The sequence below is a fragment of the Aphanomyces astaci genome (genome assembly GCF_000520075.1).
Source record: "Aphanomyces astaci strain APO3 unplaced genomic scaffold supercont1.213, whole genome shotgun sequence".
Lineage (NCBI taxonomy): Eukaryota > Oomycota > Saprolegniomycetes > Saprolegniales > Verrucalvaceae > Aphanomyces > Aphanomyces astaci.
In genome coordinates, this window is record NW_009798476.1 from 1 (window position 1) to 12,396 (window position 12,396).

General features: G+C 45.1%; 2 protein-coding genes and 1 pseudogene across 3 annotated transcripts; 2 read left to right on the forward strand and 1 right to left on the reverse strand.

The window, feature by feature from the left end:
* Window positions 1–5,687: 5,687 nt before the first annotated feature.
* H257_18761 (hypothetical protein) lies at window positions 5,688–6,628 on the reverse strand (the record flags this gene model as incomplete). The annotated part of the gene is made up of 2 exons (XM_009847882.1): window positions 5,688–6,010; window positions 6,214–6,628. 2 exons carry the CDS (start codon window positions 6,626–6,628, stop codon window positions 5,688–5,690), a joined length of 738 nt encoding a protein of 245 aa, XP_009846184.1.
* Window positions 6,629–9,789: 3,161 nt separating this feature from the next.
* H257_18762 lies at window positions 9,790–9,870 on the forward strand (annotated as a pseudogene). The gene has a single exon. The product of its transcript is annotated as a tRNA-OTHER (tRNA).
* Window positions 9,871–11,909: 2,039 nt separating this feature from the next.
* H257_18763 (hypothetical protein) lies at window positions 11,910–12,333 on the forward strand (the record flags this gene model as incomplete). The annotated part of the gene is made up of 2 exons (XM_009847883.1): window positions 11,910–12,261; window positions 12,326–12,333. 2 exons carry the CDS (start codon window positions 11,910–11,912, stop codon window positions 12,331–12,333), a joined length of 360 nt encoding a protein of 119 aa, XP_009846185.1.
* Window positions 12,334–12,396: the final 63 nt, after the last annotated feature.

Here is a 12,396-nt window from a genome sequence, read left to right on the forward strand (position 1 = left end):
GTAGTAATCATTAACGCTTTACCTATTTGAGCATGACCACTTGGTTACTGCGTTAGTACTAGTAAGGACTTGCGGTTGTCGTTGATGTGCAGTCTCTAGTTACGCTGTACCTATCCTATCATCGTTATTTTAATTACGTGAAGCAAGCTTGAAATTTGTATGCAACAATTGTATTAATTCCTCAAATATTTCTGTGTCCGAAGCTCTGTCCGAATGGTTTTCACGTCCGAGTCGTTATGGTATGGTATGGTATGTAACTGGTACAATTATTGCCGGGATATTTGCTCAGGCGAAATGTTATCCACCGAAATGAAGGTAAAAAGAGTATTTTAAGCATGGCTACAGTTTTATGGGATATTTGGTCATGCGTACTATTATATTAATAAATAAAGGGGAAATATTATTTATTGAAATATATTAAGCATGCCTATATTTAATGTATGTATAATTGCTGAAACAAAGTGATAACTACTGAAATAAATGTAAAACTACTTTTTATTGAAATATATTAAGCATGGCTATATATAATGTATAAATTGGAGGCCAAGGGCATGTCATAGAGATTGACGAATCTTCCTTGAAGAAAAACTATAAGTACGGACGAGGACAAGTCCACGACGATCGGTGACTCTTCCGTGGTGTGGACCGCACCACCAAACAGTGGTTTAGAATTCTTGTCGGGAACTACCGGACGAAGCCCATCCTCACGCGGTTCTTCATGAAACACTTACTGTACGGCCCGGAACACTTATCATGTCTGACAAGTTCGGGCTGTACGTGTGGCGCATACGCTTGTCGACAACCCAAGCCTTCGAGACATGCAATATGGACACCAGTGGGTGAACCATACCGACAACTTTGTTGGCGCTACCACTGGTGCCCACACTAAACACCTTGAAGGCCTATGGAAAGTCCACTTGAAGAGACATGTGAAATTAATGCGGGGCGTAGTGTCTAGAGTTTTGGACCGATGTTTGTGGTAAAGCTGGTTCTTTCCTCAAGGCTCCGGTGGCATGACCTACTTCAAAGGACAAATATATGGCATTATGGTACTCGTATATACTAGTAGGAGGGGAAATGGGTGTTTTGTAACCTCTCGCTTAACTCCGCAGCCACTAACTCCCATCGGAATTTAGATCATGACAATGCAAAAAGCGATTCATTTGACTAGTATCTGCGGTACATCGGAATTTTGATCATGACAATGCAAAAAGCGATTCATATGACTAGTCTCGAGTCCATGGTTCTGCGCAAGCACATCCAGTTCGACTCCTTCGTCATCTACGTTGTCATCACTACTTACGATGTTCGACAAAAAGTTGACTCCAATATCTTTAGTTGACGCATTTGTATTATCCACTTTACAGAAGATCTTCGAGCTCTTTGTAGGTCGCTTCCCTGAAACGACGCCGTGTTGCCAAGATGTTTTAATAATGATGATCCAAAAAACTCAATTGACCAAGATGTTTGCAGTAAAACACTCATTTTGTTGCAACACAGTTGCTCGCTTCTTCCAGAGCTGACGGATGGCAGACTCGTCGACGGTGTATGAACGGGCTACAGTGTATGGATCGCACTGACCGTATGCGCGTACCAGAAAGTTCATCGACTATGGACAAACGCTCGACTTCGATAAGGCGTTCGCCTCTCCCATGAACCATCGTCGAAATGAACTCTGACCACTAATGCATGTTGATGATACAGTAGTGTTGTATCTACACCACCACTTCGTCCTGATTGCTATCAGTAAAGTTATTTTTTTTTTTGTATTTTTATTGTAAATTGTAACTCCACTTACTCCGCACTTGTCATTCCAACCCTGTGCTGACTGTGCGGAGTTAAGCGAAACTTACTGAACTATTGGACCCAGGGGAAATAACCAAGCTGTGCCTATATGCAGCCATCCACCCCTTTATCGCCCTCGTCGACGATGATGTGGCTCTTAATGAGCTACGCCTGTCCACTCGAGGAGGCCGTGAGGTCGACTTGTTGCTTGCCCAACTGGATAACTTCTAAACGGTTACATTGGCATTACGATAAGATGCATTTGTCTGATTTTCGCATCGTGTTCGACACGGTGATGGAGGATTACCCTCAAGCGGCGCATTACCTGTCTCCATCCGCCACCAGTATCCAGCAGCCCAACTTTGAAAATGGGGTGTGCAAAATTCAGAACCCGTTATCCGGACAGATGAGTTTAGGTGAAACCGATAATGTGGGTGGTTTGCGTGTTGCACCGTTGGAGACCACGGTGGCCGAAATGCGTCAGATATATGCGAAGCGTGCAACGTCGCGTGCCGTCGGAAGACAAGCTCCTGGATTGCCGCTTTATTATCCCAACGTCAAACATTTGTGAGAGATTCTTCTCTGCCACAAAGAGGCCATCGGTATCACCGTTGTGGCTTGCTGCCGAAAAACTTTAGAGTCTCAAATGTTTTTGTATGTAGCGATGTGACAGCTGGGGGTAACGCCTTGCCACCACCTTGCCCGCACCTAGCTCCAAGATGCTTTGCTCATGATGTACCCTAGCTAATGTTTGCCTGGGGATGTGTCTCAAGGGCATGTACGGCTTAGAATCGCTAGTCTAGTGAAGTCCCCCAATGTCTCAACCGCACCCGCATCCATTGTATACAATAGGGCATATTAGCGTAGAAGTAGTGAAGTAGACGAAGAATATTCATAGGGATGAGGACTAAGGAGATATTAGTAGATCCTCAATTAATTCATTGTGCATTTTGCCCTCAACTACCTACGCTTCCCCCCGCAGTGCTACAAGTGGTAGCACTTCCTGCCAGTCTTCTTATACGGCTGTGTGGTCGTTTACAGAGACAGCACATCGCCAAAGGTTTTGAAAACGTCGTTTTTGCTACCCGTTACCTGGTGATAGTCTCAGCAACAAAATCCATACACGTTCTGAGTGATCTGCTAGTGTATGCTCCGTAGCAAGTCTCGCAAGCCCCGACTCGCGGCCACGAAAGACATCGGCGAATTATTCGACTCTGCGGATCTGCCGCTTAAGCAAGCGAAGACCCCTGCGTGTTGAACCGTCACCAACGCGTGGTTATCAACAAAGTTGCGTGCCCAGATCCCCGAAGCGAAGAACTCCGACACGCGCAACACTATCCAAGAGATCATATATTTATTGATCCACCGGAACGACCAAATCGAGGAACTGATTGAAGGAGTCCTTGACCGGAAGATCCAAGTGTACCACAAGGCCCGCAAGATCAAAGCTGAAGCAACAGGAGATCAAACTTCGAAGTAGTGTAATTCAATTGAACGAGAATTACAAGATGGGTGAAGTTTTGCGCATAATGGCAGAATCCTCTCAGCGACATAAACAGATGTTGGAAATGCTTAGCCTCACCCAAGCCGCTCAAGTGGAAGCGAGCGAGTGTATGACCAGTCAACACAGCATGGAACGAGAGACACGACAACCAGAGCTTAAAGTTGAAGGATTAAAAATGCCCAAGTATTCTGGACGAATGGACGAAATAGTGTTCGCCTACACATCCACCAAGTTACGACATTTTTTAAGACAAATAACGTGGATTACCAAGAAAACGATAAGACTCAACACCGATGCATTGCCATGATGGTGGCAAATTTCCGTGGCCTTGGCGCAGCCTGGTACCAAGAACGGCTTTCGCGCGGTGAGTCTCCAAGCACCCTGATTGAACTAGAAGAAGAGCTGCGAGTCGAGTTTGAACTCGACGATTTACAAGATCGGCTACGTGATCAGCTATACGAATTGATGCGACGATTTACAAGATCGGCTACGTGATCAGCTATAGGAATTGATGCAAGCTAAGTGTGCGAGCTTGACCGAGTATGTTGCCAAGTTCCGACGAATCTGTACGCAAGTGTGCGACATGACCGAGCGCAACAAGGTGTCCTGGTTCCAACGCGGTATGCGAACCAGAACCCGTGAGGAGTTGCAGTATCGTCGTTGCGAGACGGTGACTCTCGCGATCCAAGTTGCCCTGGACTATGACGTGCAGAAAATTATGCAAGGAAACGAGTAATAGGAGGTGTAATAACTGCATTTTGTGTTTGGCTTGATGTTGTTTTGAAATAATCGAATAACTCATTCACCTGGACGCCGGTGTGAATAAATTATTCAACAAGACAAGACGCGCGAATAAATAACTCTGCTCACAAGGCGCCGTCGAATACATAATCTTGCCTCCCTGAGTATAGGAGTAGGTAAAAAATAGTATTTTCAATGGCCTTCTCATGGACACACTCTATCTTAGCGAGGAGCGCCGGTTTGCTCTATGTAGGGTCGTGAGGGCAAACACCTTGTACTTGCGGACATGGCGTCAAGCCATTGCAACTAGATAATCCTCAATGTATTAGGAGTTTTATGCACATTAAAATATATTACCGCTTGTATGCTCGCCAAGACTCGACCAATCCGTCAAATCTGACGAATAATATGACTTTAGCGCGCTGGATAGCGTCAGCGATAGAGTTTAGAGTTTCCGCGTTGGAAGAATTAAAACAATAAAATCTGACTGAAAAAATACAGTTTTGGAGTTTAAGCGTCACATGTTACCAGTATTATGCATTGCACCCAAATTTGGACTTGTGAGTCATTTCGCCAAATAGCATTTCAATCCATTTGATCTCACTTTAAGCTTCTACAAACTATATTTTACAAAGTTTTACAAAGAATAGTATATATCAGATTTTGCCCAATGGCGAGGGAGTGGGCCTGGCCAAACGTTGGATTGGCCGAAATTCGACAGGATGTGATTTGATTGGCTTAGGCGGTTCTTTAATATACTGATCTCCACCCTTAAACGAAACGGAGCAAATTATGCAATTCACACAGTAAATTAACTCTTACAGGTATTTGCAGGCTGTCTGAACCAACCATTTATACATGCATTCAAGCGCTGGGCGTCTCCAAGTCAGAGCTGAGTATGCCAGTGCGTCTCCAGCAGTTTCTCACAGTGGAAATGATGTCATCCATTTCAATGCCAAACGATTCAAGTGTTCGAATTTTGAAAAAGTCATCACCTTCCGATATGGTTGGATAATATAAAGTTTCAAAAATTATCAAGTTTACCCCGTTTCGTTTAAGGGGGGAGATCAGTATTCTCTTAACCTTGGATTCTTCTGGGGCTACAGTTTCGAATCGATTTAACAATATAATTCTCCCAATTATATAGCTTTTGCTCATCGATCACTTTTGAAAAGCAAATTTATATTCAACTGTAAGTTAATAAGGACGAACGAAAAGCCAATAGGGAGATTTCGTAAACGTCCCATTCCCAATCCCATTCCAGAAACCTGTTAAAATAAATATATGTATGGGAAACCTCTGAAGATATGTTATTGGGGGACTCCCAAAACTTACACAATGAATTTGAGTCGATGTCACTAAACCTCTGTTTTTCAAATAAGAATACGCGACACATTTTGTGGAGACGATTTTGTGGTCTGCACAGAATTCTGATGTGTATCGTCTAACCACACAAACTGCCTTGAAGGTGTCTTTTTGAGGAGTTACAAGTACTATTTTACAATCCAAAGACATTCTTTATCTGGCTTATCCCTGTACGGCAAACACGGAAGTTATACAACTTTAATATACTCTCAAGTCGCATAGCACGGAGTGATGGATTATATAGCAGGGGCAGGAGCAGTTGATGGTACACTTTGCTGACAGCACCCATGCCTCATTCCGCAGCTTGGCGCAACGACGTAATGCAGTCACTCATGACTTTCAGGCCAAGTCGGCACGCTGGAGGATGCCGTTCGAGGTCCCCTTTCTTCAGCGGGGTCACAATGCGGCCAGCACACCTGCCACTGACCGGAAATGCAGAGTCGGACGCAACCTTCATGTCAACACCGGTCTTCGCCGGGTCTTCGAGCACCTCTTGCAACCTCCGGCTCATTTCACCATCGTTCCATGAGCCGGGGTAGTTGTGTCTCCCCCATACCAATGTGCCGTTGAGCCCGAAGCAGAGGACACCGGTGACGAACTCGCTGTGTAACCATCCTACACCATTGTTAGATATAGAAACACACAAAATCAGCTACCGTTGTACGTTGCGTTCTGCAGATCGGTTGACGATGGTTCCTGCACGTATTATTTTCCTTTTTAGTAAATCCTTTTGATAAAAAAAAGCAAAATTGAATTTAAAAAAAGGAAAATAAATAATTAAAGAAATTATTTGCAAAAGAAACTGTGTTACCAAGTACGTGAGTTCTTTCCATCGACGAATGAAAACACCCCGTGGACATGCGGATCCCGCAAGTTGCTCATGACCGCCCATCTTGCCTGCGTGGCCTTCAACGACCACTTGATCGCAGCATCTGGGCAAGCTGCCAGGGCACGGGCCAATGCTTCTTCTCCTTTCCGCAGAGTACGGGCGCACGTGTTTGGTGTCAGCGCAAACAGCTCTTGCAGTGTCTTCTGCTCGACAGCGGCTGTGTAGAAGTGCAGCACCAACGCCAGAACAGCATGCGCATGGACAACACGCGGAGGTCTACCACATTTGCCACGTCTACTGGGTTGTTCGTACTCACCGGAAAACAAGACGAGCAGACTATCAAATGCATCCGGTGGCAACTGCACGGTAGAGATGAAAGAGGCTGGGTCATGTGTAGCATACATAGTGTACCACGGACAATCTACTTGTTCTTTGAGTAGTGACCGAGCATTAATCTTGTTCCGCTCTCTGAGAGATGCTCGGAGGCGATGAGCTACCAGCACCCTGCGTAGTCGGCGGCGGCGGTACCAGAGGACTCCAGCTACACCAAGACGCATTTCTTCTGAACTGCCCACGCGCCACCAATAATTCAGCCAATATATCCTTTATTACTTTTCTTTTTACCCAGTAATACTTCATTGTTATTGTGTCTTGTGTCGGTTTTGGTAGCAAATCTCGGTGAAAACCCTCTCAATCGATGAAGCCATGATTAAAATGAAGCGCTTATCAGGACGAAATTGTGACTGAAAATGTGACCCAGCCTCTTTCATCTCTACGGAATGAGGCATGGGTGCTGTCAGCAAAGTGTACCATCAACTACTCCTGCCCCTGTCATATAACCAGGCCTCCTAAAACCTGGGAAAAGCTAAAAATAGGCTGCGATATCCCAAATTTAAACCTTTGTAGAATCCCAATTTTAAGGAACTTCCCCAAAATCGGCACCAGAGTGCTAGTTCCAGCTTTTGTCGGCCTCAGCAGCTTGTCTACGAGCGGTGTATTGAATGTAGATATTGCAAACTTTGTTGCTGCCTATCGTTCAAAGCTAGAAATATGGTGATTGCAGCATTGTAGTATGAGTGATGTGTCCTCAAAGTAGCAAAAAACACAAATATAACTACTTTGTAAGTAAATATCTCGATGAATAGAGCTCGTAGCGACCTCTATGATACGTCATTATGTAGTGATAATGCTTGTGAACACGCAGATTGAGTCTCGGGTTGATCGATTTACATTGACTCATGTTATGTGGCTTTGAAAGTGGCTGTCTCAAATATAACATCCAAGTTATCCAACTTTGTTAATCATCCTCCGGAGTATTTGCTTCCACATATAACGTCACATAATATCGTTTTGATGTCTTGTTTTAAAAAATTCTACTCATGCCATGATAAAAATAATGAAACGGTTTCTTGTTTCGAATAAGTGCGCTTCCATGGAGCAAGTTTGACGACCAAATCGCCAACGAAGATGCGACGACGAAGGTTTCTGTCAACCAGGTGAAGTATGAACTGATCCGATCGTGTATCATTTCGATTATAGGCATCAGCTTGATGGAGTTCGTTCAAATATGACCATTTCCCTCACCCGCCTACGATTGTTGACGATATCATTGGCGGCCTGATGTTCCGCGCCGAAGACGAGCTGGCCGAGGAGGATGGTTTTTGACGCCGATAATAAGACAATAAAACTACATTTCTGACTATTTGGACAAAAATCCCAGAAATAGTGAGTTTTTTCGGCGAAATCCCAATTTTAGCTTATTTTTGTTAAAACTGGGATTTCGCACCTGTTATGATGCCTGCATATAACTCATCACTCCGTGCTATGCGACTTGAGAGTATATTCAAGTTGTACAACTTCCGTGTCCGCCGTACAGGGATAAGCCAGATAAAGAATGTCTTTGGATTGTAAAATAGTACTTTTAACTCCTCAAAAAGTTCTAAACAGGCCTAATTGAACACCTTGAAGGCAAGTAAGTACCTTGTACATTTTTATTGCAAAATTTAACCCACATCGGCGATTTCAACTGCGATTTTTTTTCTTTGGAACAATTAATCCGTAAGTAAATTTCATTCAGGATTATGATTCCGAATTACCTAAATAACTCCTCGAACAAACTAAACATAGGTTGACGTGGTAGTAAATAGATATCATATAGGACGAATATTCTAAAAAATATGCAAATGCAGTGCTGGTCAAAATATGCAAATGCAGTGCTGGTCAAAACACTGCATTTGCATATTTTTAGAATATTCGTCCTATATGATATATATTTACTACCACGTCAACCTATGTTTAGTTTGCACAAAAACAGCAACTCGAAATATTTTTGAGTTACTTGTGCTTGCTATCAAAGAGCTTGGCCATCAACATCATGTGCAACTCGTCGCGGCGGTCTTGGCGGACGCGCTCCTCGGCACGCCATTCCATTTCTCTCATGTTACGTTGTTCTTCTCGCTCAGTCGAACGCGCTTCCATGATCATCATCATAGACATGAAATCTGACGACGCCTTAGTCAGCCTTTGATGTATTCCAAAGGAATTTCATCTCACAACATCTCGATTTTCGATCGTAACTCACCAAGCAACGTAGCAGACATAATACGAATCTCTCGATTTCCTCCCACACATATTCAATGGGGTTCAAGTCTGGGCTATGAGGTCAGTGTGCCAGGGTTTTGACAGCATTATCGTCGAGCAAACGCATTAAAACTTTGGCCTTATGAATAGGAGCAATGTCCTGTTGGAAGACCAAAACCAGCGGGAGATCCAATTTGGAAAAGTTGTTGGGAAGCTAGGCCTCCAAGAGCTCGACATAGCCTTCAGAGTTCATATTGCCATCGATGAACACCAGGGTACCAGTCCCATTCATTCCTATTCCCCCCACACCACGACGGACTGAGGACCACTCTTGAACGTAGGGACGAGACAGGCCTCGTTGAACTCTTCACCGGGTCGGCGCCAGTCGAAGACACGCCCTCTGGAGCCGGTCAAGTTGAACGGACTTTCGTCAATGAAGATTACCTTCTTCCAGTCGTCGTCGGCCCAATGCTGGTACTTCTTGGCGTAGGCTAGGCGCTTCTTTTAGTTGACCTTTGACAGGTATGACTTCTTACCTGCCGCATGACTTCACAAACCAAACATCATACGTGTGCTCAACATTCTGCGAGAATCTATGCGGAATTCCCTGCAGTTTAAACACAAGAATAAATATTGTACGTGTGCCCCACCAATGTGTCCGTACGTACCGTAATACAGGGAACGACGGAATACAAGGCCTACTTTGTCTTCGAGTCCTACGTGAATTGGATATTTGATTGGATTGCTAACTTCGATGTACGTTTCGTTTTGAGTCAATCAGTGCGCAATTTTGAAATTTTTATTCACGCTGACTGACGTCAATTCATTTTATTACAGGTAATTATATTGTGTAGTATGATTTCCCACCGATATGACTGCAAACGACAACAATATGGGATGTAAAGAACCAGGTAATCGGTTTACGAAGGTGTCCTACACAAAGTATATGAATGGATGGATGATTTCAGTCCAAGCGTAAGTGTTTGACGCGGTAGCTCAATGGTTAAGGGCGACGGCATCAAAGTGATAGAGTAAGGGGCCCGGGTTCAATTCCCGGGCAGTGTCAAAAAATTTCCTATTATTTTACATTAAGCTAAATCCTGTTACAAGAATGAAGATAACTTAAATAATTGCAGTGGAAATTTAATTAACGCTGAAATTATTGGACATCCTTCAGTGAGGGAGAGCTTTCTCGAAACTGCGCCGAATCTCGACACAAGGTCCCATGCTGCAATCAACCGCTTCACCAATGCCATGCGCTTTTGTCGCGAGGTAAGAGAAAATGGGTCATCATTATCACCAACAATGATGTCTTCGAACAGCCACAAGTTACGAAGGTTGCGCTTAAACGGCGCCATCACCCCAACGTCAAGGGGTTGACACACCGACGTCGCGTTCGGTGGCAACGCACACAGGTGGGCTCCTAGCTCTTCGTACATGATGCTGTACGACTCACCCGACACATGTCACTCGAAGTTATCCAGCAGCACGACTGACGGCTCCTCGATCGCTTCGCCGAGGACATCCCGAAGGTACGTGGCCCATACACGCTTGCCCATCCAGGCACGCTCCTGAACCGCGTAGTAATGGCCAGGAGGAAACGTGCTGAGCTCGCCGCTGTCGATGCGACGCCAGGCACCCCCTTCATAATGAGAGAGGATGGGTAGCTTGGTGCCGTCAGCTCGTACCGTGAGGACCGCCGTAATGCGAAGCTAATGCTTCTCCACGCTCGAGATTTTGGAGCTTCCTACTCGCACCGCCCAAATCTAGCGCGACGGCATGTCGTAATAGATGCCTGTTTCGTCAGCGTTGTACACGCACTCCTTGCCGTACGCAATGTACTCGCGGTGGAACACCGCGACGAAGTCGCTCTGCACCTCAGCAAGATAGGCTTGCTTGACCTTGTTCATGGTGGGACGCTGGTGGGAGATGCCGTGACGACGGCAGAAGCGCTGGAGAATGCGGAGGAGAGAGTCGTACTACGACGACGGTTGCTTGGTGGCGAGGTAGTTGTTCAACCACTCACGCTGGTTGACCTTGATCCACATGATGAGATGCGTAGTCGTGAGAGCACGCTCGTTATCGCGGACATGGTTTATGAACTCGATGAGTCCTGGCGGTTCTGGAAAGGCATCGTATCTTCCAGCAGGCTCAAGCTTAATATTTTGCAAGTTACCGGTCGTACGCTAGAATCTCGTGTCTTTGGGACATCCAATTGCGCCGCGGAACGTCCAGTGCTGCGGACACCTTGTAGTCGGACATGGTTTCCAGCATTCCCAACGCTTGGAGCTTCGTCGATATTGGATACCCCCGTCGTCTCATTTTTAATTGTGCTTGTCGTGGAGATTTTTTTTGTATTGAAACAAGCAGAGGCAGACGGCCATATAATGTAGCTCCTTGTGGTAAAATGAACCGGGTCAGAATACAGTAACGTTACCATGCTCACGCATTTTCAACGGTGACTTATCCTCAACCCTGATTTTGTTGAAAACGATAGCATTTGTCTGCCCATTATGACAAATTGAATGATAACTTGAATTCATACACAACCTTATTGTCAAATCAATCGACCGAAGATTTATTGGTGTAATGGTGGACAACATCCAATCACATTTGAATGAGTAAATACAGCTTGATGATTGGCGGAATTAAAATACTTCCCACCATTCGACGAGGCATGCAGCCTCCGCTTCTCCCTTTTTGGACATATTTAGAAAATGAAAGGAGTCACTTAAATTGGTCGAGAAATCGTCCGGATACGATGTTTCGCTTGTGTTGTCGAAACGCAACGCGTTCTGGGGGTTCTCGTTTTAGGCGCATGCGCCTCTGGCGCATTGTCCGGTTAAATTGTATCCGGCAATCATCCTAATTTCGGGATCATATGTAGGATTATCGAATATAACGGACATTTAGTTTTTATGGAGTACCCCATTTAGTTTTTATGGAGTACCCTGGAGTATCATTGTCGAACTTAAACGGCAACTCATCCGGATATCGCAGATTGTACGGATGAATGGTGAATGGTCAGCGCTCACTTAAAACAAGATGGACGAGACGAACAGCAATGATCACCCCGAGGGAGATCACACACCTGCACCTAGCGGAATGCCCGGTGCTGATGAATCCGGCAACGAACCAGCGACGGTTGGAATACCATCCCAGGCACCAGCATTCGGGGACTTGCTCGGTATCCATCACAGATTCAATGACGCCAACGAGTTCGTAACTTGCGTGCAGGCGTGGGCACGTGCCCGAGGCTTCACAGTGTCGCGGAAGGGAAAGAACTTTTCGGAGAAAAACCCCCACCCTGTTCACGGTGGACGAGGTGCTATCATGTGGCGATCCACCCTTTACTGCACGCACAAGGACCAGGCTTGTAGTGGCCGGTCGACGTGCACGTGGCATATCAAGTTCAGTTTTGACAAGGCCAATCTGAACTATTCCATCACTTCCATAGGTAAGTCGTCTAAGTATAGTGTAACTGCAATCTAATGATGTATTGTATTCTAATCTATGTATAGTAGTCTAATGTATTGTACCTTAGCTCAAATCTATGTACAGTAATCTAATGTGTTGTACCTTAACTTCGTAT